The 17,507-nt window shown below is 37.7% G+C and overlaps 2 protein-coding genes and 1 long non-coding RNA gene across 3 annotated transcripts; all 3 read left to right on the plus strand.

Moving 5' to 3' along the window:
* Positions 1 to 1,233: 1,233 nt before the first annotated feature.
* Positions 1,234 to 5,767, plus strand: GNGT1 (G protein subunit gamma transducin 1). Its single transcript, NM_001003225.1, is given in 3 exon segments — positions 1,234 to 1,291; positions 1,378 to 1,483; positions 5,499 to 5,767. Coding segments are annotated over 2 exon segments (225 nt in total). The 5' UTR covers positions 1,234 to 1,291; positions 1,378 to 1,387; the 3' UTR covers positions 5,628 to 5,767.
* Positions 5,768 to 11,015: 5,248 nt separating this feature from the next.
* Positions 11,016 to 12,116, plus strand: LOC111098756. Its single transcript, XR_005369376.1, has 2 exons — positions 11,016 to 11,116; positions 11,210 to 12,116. It is a non-coding gene; the product is annotated as an uncharacterized LOC111098756 (long non-coding RNA).
* Positions 12,117 to 12,376: 260 nt separating this feature from the next.
* On the plus strand, positions 12,377 to 16,687 carry GNG11 (G protein subunit gamma 11). Its single transcript, XM_038556377.1, has 2 exons — positions 12,377 to 12,561; positions 16,261 to 16,687. Exons 1-2 carry the CDS (start codon positions 12,466 to 12,468, stop codon positions 16,384 to 16,386), a joined length of 222 nt encoding a protein of 73 aa, XP_038412305.1. The 5' UTR covers positions 12,377 to 12,465; the 3' UTR covers positions 16,387 to 16,687.
* The last annotated feature ends 820 nt before the right edge of the window (positions 16,688 to 17,507 follow it).

The following is a 17,507-nucleotide window of genomic DNA, read 5'->3' on the forward strand; positions in this document are numbered from 1 at the left end:
TTTTAATAAGTTCCTAACATGATTCTTATACACACTGAAGTGTCAGAGCCTTTGCCAAGTGGAATTAGTTTTCTGAGATGGAGAAAAAATTGTGCAAAGGATAATGTCAACAACTAAAAATGATCAGCAAAGGTAGATATGCTTGTGAATGGTTACAGATGGTCTGAAGGCAGTGAGAAGGAAAGGAAGGATACACCTGCACATGGGCTCTCCAATACTACAATATATACTAAAATGTATATTTCCCCAAGAATATCAGTCCATTATAAGATTGAGAAGGGAAATAATATTTCCTCAAAGGTTTTGGAAATGATAACATGATGTAAATACAAGGAAATACATTAATTTCTGATAAGTTATTAGCAGAGTATTTTTAGGTAAATGTGTAATGTTGTTTGCTGAAATAGCATGTGACTTAAATATGTCTACTTTCATAAAAATATGTCATTATAAAAATTGGACTGGGGAGACAAAGGAGAAAAACAGAAGACCAAAAAAGGAGAGATTATATGTGTGATGCCACTTGGCTACAATGAAATATTTTCCAGACAATTGCATGTGGGTACCACCAGCTACTGAACCATCTTCCCCCATTGATCTAATTAAGAAGAAGAGATTGCTGAGAGTGCAAATCTTTCTTTTACAATGTACATCAGTAGACCAGACCCACTGTGTCACATTTAACCTGCTACATTTGCTCATCATTGCTTTCCAATGCATTGTGACAGTTATACACAACTTCCAGGTATTGTTTAGAGACACATCCTAAGTAAATATGCTAGTTTATTTCTGATTAGTGAGGTTGTTTGCTATATCTCCACTCTATTGGTTCATATTTCATAAAATCTATTATTTATAGAGAACTTACAATGACAGTTTTTGTATAGTTCTCTGTTAATACCAGATTAAATACTTTAGCGATTTAGGGGATTAATGGCCAGTCCTCAAAATGACCTCAAACTAACTTAAATGGCATAAATCATATGATGGAGGGGTTTGGTGCTGGAGATGAGGGTCAGAAACCCAAACTTTTACACTATGCAAAAAAAAAAAAAAGAAAAAGCAAGGAAGAGAGGCTTTGGATGTTTAAGATTATATACTGACTAAACTGACCTCTCCCCACAAACCTACTAGCAGGTGTTTAGAGTCAAATGCTTGGTTTAATCATATTAGTGAAGATTATAAAGAGCTTTAAAGTTGCAAGGCTAGTGTGCAGTGCTAGAATTGTTCAGAGACCATTCATAAGAAATCAGTTATCATAGAAAGCTAAAGCAAAGAAACAGTTCACTTAGTAAGTTAAGTGCTGAGGGAAGGGTTGGCTAATATTGACTGAAGCATGCCCAGCAATTTGGGTATATGAATTGTCTATTTTTTCAGCAGGCAAAAGATGCCAGTGATTAATATTGAAGACTTGACAGAAAAGGACAAATTGAAGATGGAAGTTGACCAGCTCAAGAAAGAAGTGACCCTGGAAAGAATGCTGGTAAACTGCTGCTCTCTTTTGAATTTTATTTTAAACTATAGATATGGTAGAACTACCAGGTCAGAAACTGTTGCAGGGGAGCAGAATTTGCCACCCCAACATATACCTCCTTGACATAAGTATTATTTTAGGCTGATTATTTTTAAGAAACAGCAAATATTAGAGAATATCTGGAAATTAAGTAAAAGTTGCCCTTCTGTAAGAGATATTTACAATTATAAGACAAGTCTCTATTTATAAGGGTATCTCCCTCTCTATACCAGGAAGAGAAGAATGACTCTAAATCTTTAGAACCTCTTATAATTAGAGAAAGCTAAGACTTAAATATGGTTGATGTAAGTGGAATTTTACTGACTACTTTTCCTGAAAACCTCCCATAATTGGCTTTCCCCCACCCAAGTTCCCAATATCTTTTGTCTTCAGCTGGAGATGATGTTTAAGGGGGTGTCTTAGGCCATTTCAGAGAGTTACTTTGTTTTCTTGGGTCTCTCCTATGTACACAAGAGGTATACATGCTATTAAATTTCTATGTGTTTTTTCTCCTATTAATCTGCCTTTTTTACTAACAGCAGTGTCTCAACCAAGAGCCTAAAAGGGTAGAGGGAAAATGGTTTGTCCTCCCCCATGCCATTCACTGGAGAGGCTCAATGTAGTTAAAAATGAGTGGTTCAGGTAAAAAATTCATCAGGTATTAAGAAAATTAATGATCATAATTATCTCTTGACTTAGACTCTAGAAGTTTGGCAAATTATTTTCCATGGGCCAAATCCAGCCCTTAGCCTGTTTTTTTTGTTTTGTTTTTTGGTTTTTTGTTTTTTTAATGACCACTAAACTAAAAATGTTTTTCTGGTTTTGTGGAGTTGTCTTAAAAGAGAGAGAGAGAGAAAGAAAAAGGAAATGAAGAATGACACCAAGACTGTATTTTAAGCAGTAAAATGAAGCAATGCATATAGGCATTTTGTTTTTACTTTTCTAAACTGATAAGCTTCTCTTTATTTAATGCAATACTTTGATGTTTAAATACTTTTAGCCAAGACCTCATCTCCTCCAGCACTGTCATGGCTAGTCTGAATGAGTACATTCTATTCCTTCTTTGCAAATAAAAATGAGTTCAAGCACAAGAACTCCTTCATTCCTCCTAAAAACATCTAACAGATCTTGGAAATGGTTACCAAGAGTTCTCTGCCATTAAAAGGAGAGAAATGGCAAAGGAATAGGCTTCCTCCAAACAAACAGTGACTGAAGCTTGGAAAATATAGATACGTATTTTAGATCTCTTCATTTTAGGAAAGTAAGTAGAACAAAAACTCCTCCACGAGTGATAAGAGTATCTCATATTTTTTCAAAAAATCATTTTATTAAGCCAAAGCGGAAAAAAAGGAATTTGTATTATCTTCATACTTTGCTCAAGACTCTTACTCCCAATAATAATTGGAATTTTGGCTTCTTTTCTATTTATGATTGTCTCAAACTTCCCTGTTGCTCTTTCCATACAGGCAAAACATTTTGATGTAAAAATAAAATTAAATATATACACAGCACCGGAAGCTTGGAATGCATAACAAAACAGTTAAAATCTTTATCTTTATAATTTGGGAAAAATAAACTTTTGGGATAAATAAAGGAAAGTTATTTTTTCTTCCTGACTTGAAAAATCCAAATGCTGTTTCATTATTTATTTACTCAGGATTGTTGTTTTGAAGGCAATTTGATTATATTCATGTTTATTATTCATTTGTGGCAAGCTTATCTGGGAATTTTTATTTTGTGTAAACATCACATACATCACCACCTATCAGTTTGGGGGTCCTTTTCCCTGCTACTCAAAAATCTTCTTGCATTTGGAAGTCAAACTAACTTAATATCAGACTGCCAAAACTACACACACACACACACACACACACACACACACACACATTTTAGGTCCTGAACTTATAGTTCTGATGCAGGATGGCATAGCGTCCTTATAGTATGGTCCAGGTAGACACTGGAACCGTATCCCTGGTTCAGATTCTACTTCATAGCTTTCTCCCTGTGGAACACTCACCTGAGATATATTCTGCAAAATGGGAATAGTAACAACATCTAAGTCAGAGAGCAATTGGGAGGAATAAATGGAATAATATATACAAAGCTCAGAGAACAATACTTAGGACGTAGCAAGTACTTTCCACTATTATTATTACTTTTTAATTATTATATATATTTTAATTATAATATATATATTTAAATATATATATATTTATATATATACATATCATAGTTCATACTATGCCTCAACCTATTTTGCTATCAAGGAACTAGTACTGTCAGAATAACACATCTCATTGCATACAGTTTTTAAAGCTGACAGACTTACAATGACTGCATGTCAATGCAATAGGCAAAGACTAAAGATAATCTTTGTAGTAATAGCCAAAAATAGCTACCATTTGATCTAGCATTTGTTGTATGATAGGCACTTAATGCAACCAGTGTTGTTCTTCCTTTTTCATAGACAAAGTGACTAAATTGTAGAGGAACTCTCTTAATAAATGATGATAAACAGCCGATCCAACATTCAAACCGGGGATGCCCTGAATCCAGTGTCCATGCTTTCCACCATGCCATGTAATCCTATATTAAACTATAAATACTTATAGTAAGCCTCACTGAAGTAATTTTTGAACACACACTCACATAGGATTTTAGGTAATTTATTGCTCCGTATAGCCTCGGATCCTAGGTAGACATTGTCAAAACCACCCCTCACTGACTGTAGAATTAGGACAGCAATTAAGCCTCTATTCCTGACACCTGGTTGGGGCCAAAGCAGTTGGTGTTTGGAGAAGTGGGATAAAAGCAAACCTAAATCTTAATTTTGAATTTTGAGAAGGAAAAAATGTGAATCTAAATTACTGCATATTTCAGAATTGTGTATAAACTACAAGTATCATCATATGAAGAAGCCACCCAACCAATGCCTTGCTCCAGTTAGAAATGACGTTTCCTAATATGTCGATAATGAATTTGCAGAGTTATAATCTTATGTTTAATGTTCCTGGAAATTTGCATACAAAAATCGCATAAATATTTTATTTAAAAAAAAAAACAATAAATCAGTTAGATAGCTTATGGAATGGTCACCTAGTGGACTGCCAGAAGTGAATTAGTTTCACGTCAATGTCATGAATTGTAAGTTAAGTGAAAAGTTGAAAGTTAAAGGAAATGAATTATTTGCTCTTATGTGTATATACACATTTATATTTATGTATGTTATAGAACCTTGATTCTTTCTAAAACGTGTATTAAGTGGCACATGGGCCATTTAAGCTCTGGCTGAGTCCATTAAAATACTAAAGCCTGGTTTTTCATGAAGTCATTACTACAATGGTACAGATGATTGAGGAGCAAGTTCAAAAACACAAATAATGATGTAATGTAAACACAAATACTTGTTTACTGAGCACCAGCTGACTACAGTCTCTCTTCTAGATGCCTGGGTACATGTGAACAAATCAGCCAAAGGTCCTTGACCCATTGGAACTCAACTTCTAATGTACTGTCATGATCAATCATTGTAAAAGACTTTAAAATAAAATTACATGTATATACTTCTGAGAATTCAGGAGTGGTGCTAAGTCTGGAATTCAAAAATTATTCATTCCTTCCACCCTTGCAGGTCACATTTTTGGAATGAGGAAAAAGATTTAATCAATGTTCACTCTGGTGACACTGTTGACTTCTGTTGCCAGCTATGTTCTGATCCCTGTTCTGATCTCCTTTAGAGAAGCTGGAGGCTGTGTCTACTGAGAGCCTTTAGCTGGAGTGTGACCAGATGGTTATCCTTTGCCTGAAGATGTCTAGGAGGACAGAAAGAAGAGCAGCTGTTTCTTCTTCTCTCCTAGAAAGTACATATGCATTGGTGGAAACCAGAACCACGATTAAAAAGATCACAGAAATTATAATACGTTCTTGGATGCTATAGTATTCTGTATTAAACCAAATGTGTCATTTCTTTCTCCTTTCTTTTAAGGTCTCCAAATGTTGTGAAGAAGTAAGGGATTATGTTGAAGAAAGATCTGGGGAAGATCCACTAGTAAAGGGCATCCCAGAGGACAAAAATCCCTTCAAGGAGCTCAAAGGAGGCTGTGTGATTTCATAAGAAAAAAAAAGTTCCTTGGAATAGCTTGAGTTTTAATGACAGTACTAATTTTTGGTCATCTATAATAATACTATTAAGCATGTACATAACCTTTTAATTTATGAATATAAACTTTTAATAAAAATTGGGATGTGATAATGCACAAATCTATGTTTTTTTCTTAAAGTATTTAGCACAGGGTTTAACACATAATTGACAATAAATATTGATTGACCCCTTTCTTTAAGAGTAACTACTATGGGGGCAGCTGGGTGGCTCAGTCAGTTAAGTGTCCGACCCCTGCTTTTGGCTCAAGTCGAGATCTCAGAGTTGTAAATTGAACCCCACATTGGGCTCTGTGCTGGGTATGGAGCCTGTTGAGATTTTCTCTGTCCCCTTCTCTCTTCCCCTTCCCATTCAGTGCTCTTTCTCACTCTCTCAAAAACAAGCAAAAAACCTACCAAAACCCAAACAAACAAAAACCAATAACTACTATGTTTTATGAATGAGTCTGTATTATTCCAGTTGCCGCATATAGTTAATGGTTTAGGTTTCTTAACTTCTCTTTCAGCACTACTAATATTCCAGCAGGATATGTCATGGTTAGCCTTATATTTTTTCCAACCTTTCTCTTGCTCACAGAATTAAGAAGTCTATTCTTTTGACTCATGGAAGACCTATCTTGGCAGAATGTGTGCTCTGAGGATTTTCATTGTGGATGTTTTGCTCTCTGTTTCCCTTGCTCTCTCAAACCTCAGTCAGAAGTGAGGGTTTTAACTTGACCTCTTCCTACATTCTTACCATTTTTACTTGTTACCGATGATGTAACTTTTTACCGAAATACCAACTGGATTAAGAGTAGGTCTGCGGTCTGAGGGCACAGTCGGTTTACCCAGAGTCAAGGTTATACCCAGAGTTCTGGCTCTGGCATTTTATTGCCTACCTGACTTTGAATAAATTACTTAATCTTTCTAAATCTCAGTTTCTTCCACAGTAGGATAGGAATAATAATGGTTCTATCCCCTTTTTCATAGGGGTTAAATATTACCTAGGGTGATTATGGCACTTAGCATATTGCATGACACACAGGAAGACCCAGTAGGTGTAATTAGTATTGTTACCAGGAAAGAACCTGGATGAATAGCCAGAATCCTTTGAGATACATGCTGTTCCATCCCATCCCTAAGAAGATCCTCATCAGTACTATCCTTTTCCCTACAGCAGTGCAAAAGCAAGATGATAGAAAAAATAGCCATCTTCTGCATCATCCGGCTAATCAGTTTCCTCCTGGTGTCTTATTGAGTTGACATAAGCCAAAATTCACTACCATTGCACTAATGACTAAGATATTTTGCCTCTGCTTCTGTAACAAATGATGAGTACCAATTACCCCAACTCAGAAACTGTTGTTGTTGTTAGTGTTTCCTTGTTGCTATTTCACATTTACAGTGCTGGTTGTGGATACGTCAGTGATCAGAATACAATGAAATGCTAATTGCTTGTCATCCTTTTTAAAAAGAAGAATTATCTAATATTTGGTCTGGAAGGGAATCTCCAGGTGGTCCCAAGTTTGGCTCCCAGCATAGTACTTTTGCACCCTGGCCGTAGTAAATGCTCAACAAAGATCTACTGACCCTTGTCCAACCCCTTTATTTGAAACAGAAAATCTCGGCTCAAAGAAAGGAGTTGGCAGGTTTTTCAGGTGTAGACTCTGAGTCTCTGGCTGAGTGGTTAACGACACACTCTACCACATATCAAACGTGCTTTTAACAAATTCCAGGATCAACTTGGAGCTTCTTATTTTTTTCCTCAGGAGATGCTCTTTTCCCCTCTTTCAAATGACAAAACTCCTCTCCAACCATTCCTTAGCACTTCCTCTCTCCCCGTTCCACTCTCTTTTCTTCCATAGCACCCATCACCATCTAGCGTACTATACATTTTACTTGTTAATTTGTTTAATTGTGGTCTATCTTAAAGATATTTCTATGTGCAGTTTAGTGTTTATTAAGTGTTCCCTTTATTTTCTTTTTCCCCTGATTAAAAAAAAATATAGTCTTTGCCAGCATTTAGTAACATGTATTGTCCTACCCAAAATCTCTAGCTTTTCTCTAACACTGGATAGATTTGGGAGGCAGATGATTCTAAGTCAAAACCCTGACTTGGCCATTTTTCTACTTCAACTCTGGGAACATCAGGGTGTTTTTCACATATAAAAAGAGAGAATAGAATGGATTCTTACATAAAAATTTAAAATCACTTAGGACAGATATAGATAAAAACCTAATAAATGTCTTCTATTATAATAAACCCTGGAGACTTTCTATAGTCAACAAACTTAAGTGTCAAATATCCCTGACTTGACACCTTATTTCCCCACCTTCTTCCATTTAGTCAGACTGACCTCTCCACCTGAAATGTCCCTCTGCTCTAACTCATTTCAGCCTTTTGAAATCCTACTCCTTTTCTGAGGCTTGCTATAAACTATCTCCTCTGTCCCTCATTCCATCCCAAGAGTATTCTGTGTATCTTGTAACCCATTTAACATTGCTTTGCCTTCTTTCATTATCATCTGTGTGGTTGTCTTACTCTCAATTCGGTATTGTAAATTTCCCAAGCCAGAAGCTCTGTTAATCTTTGAAACTGCCGGGATCCCTGAGTGGCGCAGCGGTTTAGCGCCTGCCTTTGGCCCAGGGCACGATCCTGGAGACCCGGGATCGAATCCCACGTCGGGCTCCCGGTGCATGGAGACTGCTTCTCCCCCTGCCTTTGTCTCTGCCTCTCTCTCTCTCTGTGTGACTATCATAAATAAATAAAAATTAAAAAAAAAAATCTTTGAAACTGCCATATCAACTAATAAATTATCTCTACAATTGAATTGACTTAGTAAGTGTTCAATTAAAAGCAGGAAAGGACAGTACTTCTTATATTAGATAATTCAGAATTCTTATTAGCTTAACTAGGGAATAAATCAAAAGTAGGATAACATTCCTGTTACTGAAAAATACAGACTGTTTGTAGGAGTTGGAATAAGAAAGGACATATATAAAGAAAGATAGTCTAGGAAGAAGGATGTGAGATCATGACTATCCCACAGGCTATATAGCTACAACAGTGAGTGATTTTTTCCCCCCAGAAGTTATTTCAGGGCCATGGATTACTAGGTTAAAAGGAATGAGGTAAGACTACAGAGAAACAAGGAACACTATACATAGCCTTAGCATTTGGCTTGTCCACAAAATTTCCTGGTACCAGTAAGGAGAATAGGTTACTATAATTTATCAGTTGAGATACTTGCACCTTGAGGTATTTTGTACACATGGGTCAGTTTAACCTTTAGCAAGAAAAAAAAAAACCTCTCACTATTATTTTAATTTGAATTGATTTGATTTTACTCAGATTTCAAAACAAGGCTAATATCAAACTTGCTCAATTCTGAAAGAATGTATTAACATGAGGAAAAGAGTAAAACAGAGTAATAGGAATGACCAATTATAATGGAACTTAAAGTCTTGTAGAGCAGAATTGATAAATCATTTTGATATAAATTATAAGTAGCTGTTAAGGTGATTGGAGCACTGGATGACATAAATCATTCTGTAACTTCACATTATCTTCACCTAGAAAAGGAAGCTATATACATAGTTTCATGGAATGGGTTAGATTGTGAAATGTTCCATGTGATTGTTATAAAAAATTGAACTAAAACAAATTGAATTGAGTGTATCAAATGTGTTAAATATGTTCCTTAAAAAACATCATTTTAATGGCCTGAACAGTCACCATTAACTTTGTAAATTCTAGAAGAGCAGAATTTGAGAAATAACCCAGTTTATTTACAACAACAAAACAAAGGCAGAGAGTTCCTATGTCTTACAAAAAAGATCACAAGATAGAGTAAGACCAGAACCCCAGTCTTTTTTATTTCAACCTAGAATTAAATCAACTACAATATAACTGCCCTCAATATTTTCTTACACAGTTTCCTTTATATGGATTTTTTAACAACATACTAAATACATCAGAAAAGTGGTCAAGAATTGCATTGATTTTCTTTTTTCTTTTCTTTTCTTTTCTTTTTTTTTTTTTTTTTTGTATATCAAGGTAAATATTTCATAGTCTTTGCTCTTTCATACTTTAAAGGTAGAAATAACCACATGGTTAATTTTCTTAAGCAAATTTCTTTAAAACATTTGTCAAAAGACAGTGGGCTAAAAAAGGCTATTTTCTGATTATATCTGTTATTTTCATTGCAGAATGGTTTGAACACATACTATTTTGTAAAACAATTTTTATTACAGGTCATATGCAAAATAGAAGTAAAAAGCTAACATGACATTTGGATATAACTAGTATGGATTTCAAACTTTATCCAAAAAATTTTGATGATAGCACATTTCTGTGAGAATACACAAGAAATTGTTTACCATGGTTGCTCTCTAAGAGGTAAATTCCATGCTTAGGGATAGGGGCTACATGCTCTTCTAAAAAGAAAAGTGTTCTCATTATTTTACTGTTTAAAACCAAACAAGACATTTTTCAGACTGCTGTGTGATCATGGGATTTCAGCATTTCCTAATTCATTTTAATCAGTTAACTTAATATATTAGAGACGTGCATTATTTTATAAGAACAAAAACTAAAAATAGTATGCTAATATATATTTCATCTCTAATTTAAGTCTCATAATACTGTGGAAGAAGTTAAATAACCACTACGGATTTATAACTATTTATCACTGCATGGAACTAGATGATTTCATACAGAAGAAATTTCCAGGCCAAAATAATTCTATTTTTATGATCTGGAACAGACAACATTAAGTTACTTAACCAACTTATTTAATTTGGGCGCTGCACTTATTTAATTTGGGCCATGTTAACTACTTTCACTAACTTATTTAAGTTATTTTTAACCAACTTTTAAAAACTAAGCAATGGGGAATCAAAAAATATGAATTGCTTTTGGAGACAGATGTGAGTTTTTTGTCTTGGCTCACCACTTATGAACAGGGGAAAACTCTGGCAGCTGACTTAACTTCTTTGAGCTTGGGAGATCCTGGAATGTGTGGTATTTCAAATACAGAAAAAAAAGCTCCTTAACAATTTTCTTTGTGAAAGTGATTTATCAGATGTGGACACATAAATACAATTAGAAACAAAACATACCTTAGCTAATTTGCTATTCTCCTTCCCCATCGATATTTTATAAATAAGAAAACCAAAATCCAGTAAAAACTAAGTGATTTTTCCAGTGATTGTCAGTGGCAAAGCTGGGACTAGACCCAGAGTACTCATCAAGCAGCTCATTGTTCTTCTCCTTCCAATATATTCATTGAGGATAATCAAGTAGAATGTAGAGAGAAAGGATGAACAAATAAAAATCTGTGCTTACGAAATAGGGAGTGGCTTTGGGTTCTAAGGCCAGGTACCCTGAAATACTGGGTAACTTGAATTTGACTCCGTAGGCAGGAGGTGATCTCCAAAAAGAGAAATATCTGACTGCTGGGAAAGGTTTTTTACATTCATGCTTTATTTTTCTTCTAGTCTACTAAGTATCATTAACAAGGTTTTAGTTAACGGTCAAAGGGAAACTTTATGTTGCAGGTAAACGCGTGTCACATCAGACATTTTTCCTGCCTTTCCGAAATGGCAGCAAGATGAATCCTGCTTTGCAGATAGTGGAGACACCAACGCTGAGTAAAAGTGGAGACACCAACGCTGAGTTAAAGTAGAGACATCAACGCTGAGTGAAGGTAGAGACACCAACAGGGACTGAGTGAGGGTAGAGACACCAACAGGGACTGAGTGAGGGTAGAGACACCAACACTGAGTGAAGGTAGAGACACCAACGCTGAGTTAAAGTGGAGACACCAACACTGACTGAGTGAAGGTGGAGACACCAACGCTGAGTGAATCCGCTGCCTACACCCAGGGAGGTACTGGGGTCTGGAGTTCACAACCCTTGGTGTCAACTGTCACCCAAACCCCGGTTGATGGGAAGTGGAGACGCACTTCGTGGTAGGAACTCTTAAGATTCCTGCTTCTGTCTCCTCCAGTATCATCCGCGTATCCTCCAAATCCTTTCAAAACATTCCCCTGAAGAAACGGTAAGAGCCCCGCTTGCGGGGGACGCAGAGGCCGAGCAAGTGCTGGGCGGTGTTCGGTGTTCGCGTCCCGATGCCCCCGGGACCCCAAATGCGTCAGTACGTCCCAGGCATTTAGCAGCCCGGGTGGATGCACCGCAGCAGACCTGGTGGGTGGCTTCTGACCTTACGGCTCAGTTTCTTTTTCCTCCCGGGCCTCCCCGCAGCGTTCACGTTTCCCCCAGCCCGGAAGGCTGTAACCGGGGAACAACAGGCCGTACGTGTCGGGGCGACTCTTAGAGGTGAAGGACGGTCGTTTCCTGCCGGGCAGGGTCCTCCTTTTCTTGCTTCGCAAACAAAACCCGGATGTGACTTGGGAACGGGGAGGGGAAAAAAAAAAAAAAAAAAAAAAGGAACAAAAAGTAAAACTTGTTTCTGCGGGAAAGTGGGCTAGCGCAGCCCCAAGCGCCGGCCGCAGCGCGGGGGGTCCCCGGGGGCGTGGCGGGCGCGGGCGGCGGCAGGGGCGGGGTCGGCCGGGGTCCGGGGCCGCTCGGGGTCCCCGCCCCCCCCCCCCCGGGCCGGCTGGGGCCGCGGGCGCGCGGAGGAAAGCCCGGGCGGACCCGAGGCGGCGGGGCGCGGGGGGCGCGGGGCGGGGCGGGGCGGGGCGGGCGGCGGGCGGGGTGCGCGGGCCCCGCGGTTCCTTCGGGACGCGGCCCGGGCTTGCTGCACTCGCAGCCTCTGCCCTTGCGGAGCGGTCCCGGGCCGGGGTGGGCGAGGATGCCGGCCCTTCACATCGAAGATCTGCCAGAAAAGGAAAAGCTGAAGATGGAAGTTGAGCAACTTCGCAAAGAAGTGAAGTTGCAGAGGCAGCAGGTAAAAGGGCTGCCCCGGAATAGTTCCTTCCCTGAAATGAACCAAGGGCAGTTTTTCCCCTGGTTTATTATAGTAAAACAGTACAGCTTTTTTTTTTTTTTTTTTTTTTTTTTTTTTTGCTGTTTTGGGGTCCCTCCCCCCAGCTTCCCTTGAAGTAGGGCTTCGGTGGGAGCTGGGAACTGCCCGCCGATGTGGGGGAACCTCAGGCGGTAAAGGAGAGGCAAGGGTCCGAGGAGAAAGGTCAGAACATCCGAGCCTCCCGTTGGGGAAATGCACGAAAAATGCTGCCTGCTGTTAGTTGGTTTTAAAAACTCAAATTGGAAATAATAATAATAATAATAATAATAATAATAATAAATAAAAACTCAAATTGTAGGAAGAAGGCGGATGGCTATTTAGTTCCTTGGTCTTTTTCATTATGGGAGAGAATGGTCTGTTTGTGGGGTTTTTTAAATCACTATTTAATTCATCACAATTGAGGTCATTTGAATGACACAATTTCGAATTTCACCAGGCCTCTCCAGAGGTGTGCAATGAACTGCTCTTTGGGGCTTGGGAACAACACATTACAATTTCTATCTTTACTTATTTGTTAACTCTCATCCCTTTTTTACTTTCCATTTTGTTTAGTAAGTATGCACAGTGAACTAATCCAGTAGTATCTGCATTTGTTTATAAATAATGAGACTGAGGTGCATATGAAAATTCGCTTTAGGGATCATGATTAAAAATTTTAGAGGCCACTGAAGTGGATTACAAATTCAATGAGAACACATACGTTGGTGTTCAGAAGTCTCCACTAAAATTTCTTGGAGATTTTGTACTGTTTACGTCTTACTGGTAATATGAGCATGCATTTCTTCCTTTTTTCCCCTCAAATCAGGCAGTCCTGGAAGAGGTTTTTGTATAGAGATTTTTTAAAAGAAATGATCTACTCCTTTCTCCACAGCAAGAAAAAGTTAAACTAATTTCATTTCTCTATGGGTTAACACAAGAAAAAATTAAGAAAAACAATTGAAATTAAGCAGGTTTAGTAGATACGCTCCCTTACTTTCCTGATCCAGTTATGGTAATTCTATTTATGACAGAGTCTTGTCACTCAGGATGAACATTTTGAGTGATATTTGGAAGATGCGGTTGTTTCTGAGTTTTACTCTTTACATATTTCTTTTCTGAAATTTAACCTTTCACTTCCAAATCCCTATTCTCCCTAGATTTTGGAATGCAAAGTTATTTCTATCCATTTTTTAAAGCTTTAAAAATACTATGTTTAAAGGAGTAAACAAAGTTACAGGACCCAAAGAATAGGGTAGTTTCTTGAAACTTTAAGAGACCCATTTTGTGGATGGCAAAGTGTTGGCCACTTGGAGTTTTTTCACGCAATGTACCTTAGAGGTTACATATTAAACAGAGTCGCATATACTGAAGTGCAGCATTGAACAAAGTTGGAATACCCTGATACCGGAATGTGCAGAACTTACAGGAGAAAAAAGAGACAAGTGTCTTCTAGGTATTTTAAGCTTCAAATCAGAAATTGGGCAGGGGCCTGGATGCAGCGGACAGTGTAGAAATTAAAGGTATCATTCATTAGCTGTTCCTCCTTGCCACACCCTGCTGGATCAGTTTTCCAGCTCCCAAGTGTATGCCAAAGGGAGAAAAAAAAAAAGCCCTCAAAGATAGCCTTAGGAGATTACAAGGAGAGACTTCTAAATCCTAATAATAATATGCAAACATATATTATTACACACTTTGAATTATAGAGTATTAGTGCTATACAATCATTATGGCTCTTAGGGATCATTCAGTGCTCTCACTTTTAAGGATGAATAACTTGAATTCCAAGGAGACTAAGTACCTCCTTATTCAAGACCTCAGAGATAATGATAGGGCATGTACTAAACACATGCGTTCTGACGCCTAGTTCATTATTCTGTCAATAAATTGTTCATGGCTAAGATGTGTGCTCTGCTCAGGCCAAGGACACAGAATTCATAGGCTGAATTCTGGCTCCAGCTAATTGTTTTTCAAACATATCTTCTTGATCATGGAAGGAAATGCTCAGAGGAGTAATTATTCTCTAGGAGGTTACAGATCTCTTTGGGAAACTAATGAAGAAGGCTCTGTAAGAACAGATACTGGGACGCCTGGGTGGCTCCAAGGTTGAGTGTCTGCCTTAGGCTCAGGTCGTGATCCCCGAGTCCAGGGATCAAGTCCCACATCGGGCTCCCCGCAGGGAGCCTGCTTCTCCTGCCTGTGTCTCTGCTTCTCTCTGTGTGTCTCTCTTGAATAAATAAATAAAATCTTTAAAAAAAAAAAAAAAAAGAAGAACAGATACAATTTGGGGGAACTCTAATCTTATCCACAAATACCTGGGGAGACAGACCCAGGTTATGATTACCTTGCATCTGTACTTCTGACAACTCACATAAAATGTGTGCACTATAAATGTCAGCAACAAATCAGAGAGATTGTTACCTGAGAGAATGGCACCTGAAAAACCTTGAAAAGATTTTTATTTCACTACATTTTAAGTCATATAACTACCATCACCTAGTTTTAAATTTTAGAACAGTGGTCTTCACATTGTGTGTGAAGAGTATTTGGGGCATGGGAGTAAAATATTAAAATTTCTACTTTGATTAGATTTAAATCTCATCTTTTGACAATTTCCAGTTTATGTTTTATAATTACACATTAGTTATTAACACAGTAGCATCTGTACTTATTTATAAGTAAATAATTACACGTTATTTATAATATAAACATTTTGGGATACATATGCAAACATATTTTAGTGATCACTATTAAAACAATTTGAGGATTGCTAATCTAGAGTATAAATTCTATGGGAACAGTTTCCTAGAGTTAAGAGGTCTCTATTAGAATTTGCTGGAGCTTCTGTTAATTTTACTTCTAATTTCTTCTTAGCAATGCAGGCCTTCATTAAGACACTAATCCTTTTTTTCCCTTTCTTTTTAAAACTCACTCTTGCAACCTATCTCTGAAGGACAGAGTTTTTGAAAAAACTTCTCAATCCTTTCTCCATTGCAGAGTTTCAACTAATTACATAAACACCAGAATCTCAGATAAGCCTAATAAACCTCAAATAAATCTTTTGTTATGATCATTGCCCTAAAGCAATAGGAAGGAATTCAGAATAGAGACATAAATGGTAGGATTGGGCTACTTCAACCTCCCAGATCAGACTTTCTCCAATGTTTCTATCATTTTGTAAAATGGCAGAACATGGTACACACCTATAATAAGTGAGAATTTTGGCAGGACACAGCCCAAAACATTTAGGGATTATCTATTACTGCACCTGTTCATTAGCATGGGAAATTGAAAGTGAGATACCCCACTTTGATTTAGATCCTAAAATATTATGGACACATCATAATTGTGTTATAGTAGAGGAAGGAAATCATATGAGGCACAATGGATAGAAATTGCCGGGGAAGATCTATTCAGTACAGTGACTTTCAAGCTTTTTGACCCTCAACATAGAAATATATTTTACATGACTCTGTCATTCATATATAGCATATATATATTATACATGCTTTGTGCTAATATCTTTATACTATTTCATTTTTTTAAATGCTAGCTGTACTCCATTATATTAATTTCACTAAAGGGTGGTAACGAAGTGTAGACAATCCTGACCTAATTCATTCTTTTTTTTTTTTTTTTCTCAAGGTGTCTAAATGTTCCGAAGAAATAAAGAACTACATTGAAGAACGTTCTGGAGAGGATCCTCTGGTGAAAGGAATTCCAGAAGACAAGAATCCTTTTAAAGAGAAAGGCAGCTGCATTATTTCATAAATAACTCTGGAGAGAAATTTCATCCTCAGTAGAAGAACTAGTTTGTTTTGGTTTTCTGAAATAAAATCGAAATTCCTTTCAGAGAAGGAAAACAAAATTTAAAGACTTTCTTAAACACTTATATTGTATGGTTATGTTTAAAAGCTGTATGCTTCTCATCTTTGCTCACTACGCACCCTTTTTAAGAGAGCAGAAAGTATCAAATGTACAATTATGGAAATAAGGACATTACTTGTGCATGACTCACCTCTTTCAGTATATTGCTTGATGCCTTAAATAAAGTTTTATCTCTGGAAAATGAGTGTTGGCAATTTTAAAAAGCTTTTTTTTTTTTTTTTTTTTTTGCATTTACTTTTATATTTTTCCCCATAACTTTCCATGTGTTTGGGACATATATCAAAAGATTAGGGGATTTGATAGGTCAGTTCTCCCATCCAGCTGTCTACTTCAGATCTCAGTTGGTTTACAATGCTGAGTTCTGACTTCTGGAATGTTTCTGATCTAATTTTGACTCTTAGGGAACTGAGTGAGTAGAATTCCTAACATTGACTGGAGCTGGAGTATCTGAGTCCGGAACCACATTAGCCATACAGCCCTGTTCAAAGTGCTCCTGCAGTAGTGTACTTGGGGAAGAGCCATGGTTGGAGCCCAGGAGAAGCCACCAGGAGGTCAGCCTTGGTATCTCCCACAGGATCTGCAGGTCCTGGGCATGGTGACCCTCCAGCTTTGTGGCATTGACACAGATGCTTGGCTCTTACCTATTCATACCAGCCTTTTCCAGCAAGCCCAGGCCAACCATACGGCCTTTCCTTGTCCTCCAAAGGGACCAGTTCATCTTTTGCCCATTTCTAAAATTAGCTCCTTTTTTTTCTCCCCCTCATCTATTTGCAGGCATTCTTTGTATATTTTGGCCATTCAGCCTTTGTTGGTGATAGGTGTTACAAATATTTTCTCCAGTCCATGGCTTAACGTTTCAGGGCGTGATGGTAGCTGCCCCAGGATTAGTGCCTGGGTGCAATGTGCCGAGGTTCATTACCCACCCTTGTTCTTTGTGAGAGCACCTGCAGCAGCGACCTCAAAGAAAGGGACCTTTCTTCTTCATATGAAGCATTTTCTCCCCT

The sequence above is a fragment of the Canis lupus genome, chromosome 14, assembly GCF_011100685.1.
Source record: "Canis lupus familiaris isolate Mischka breed German Shepherd chromosome 14, alternate assembly UU_Cfam_GSD_1.0, whole genome shotgun sequence".
NCBI lineage: Eukaryota > Metazoa > Chordata > Mammalia > Carnivora > Canidae > Canis > Canis lupus.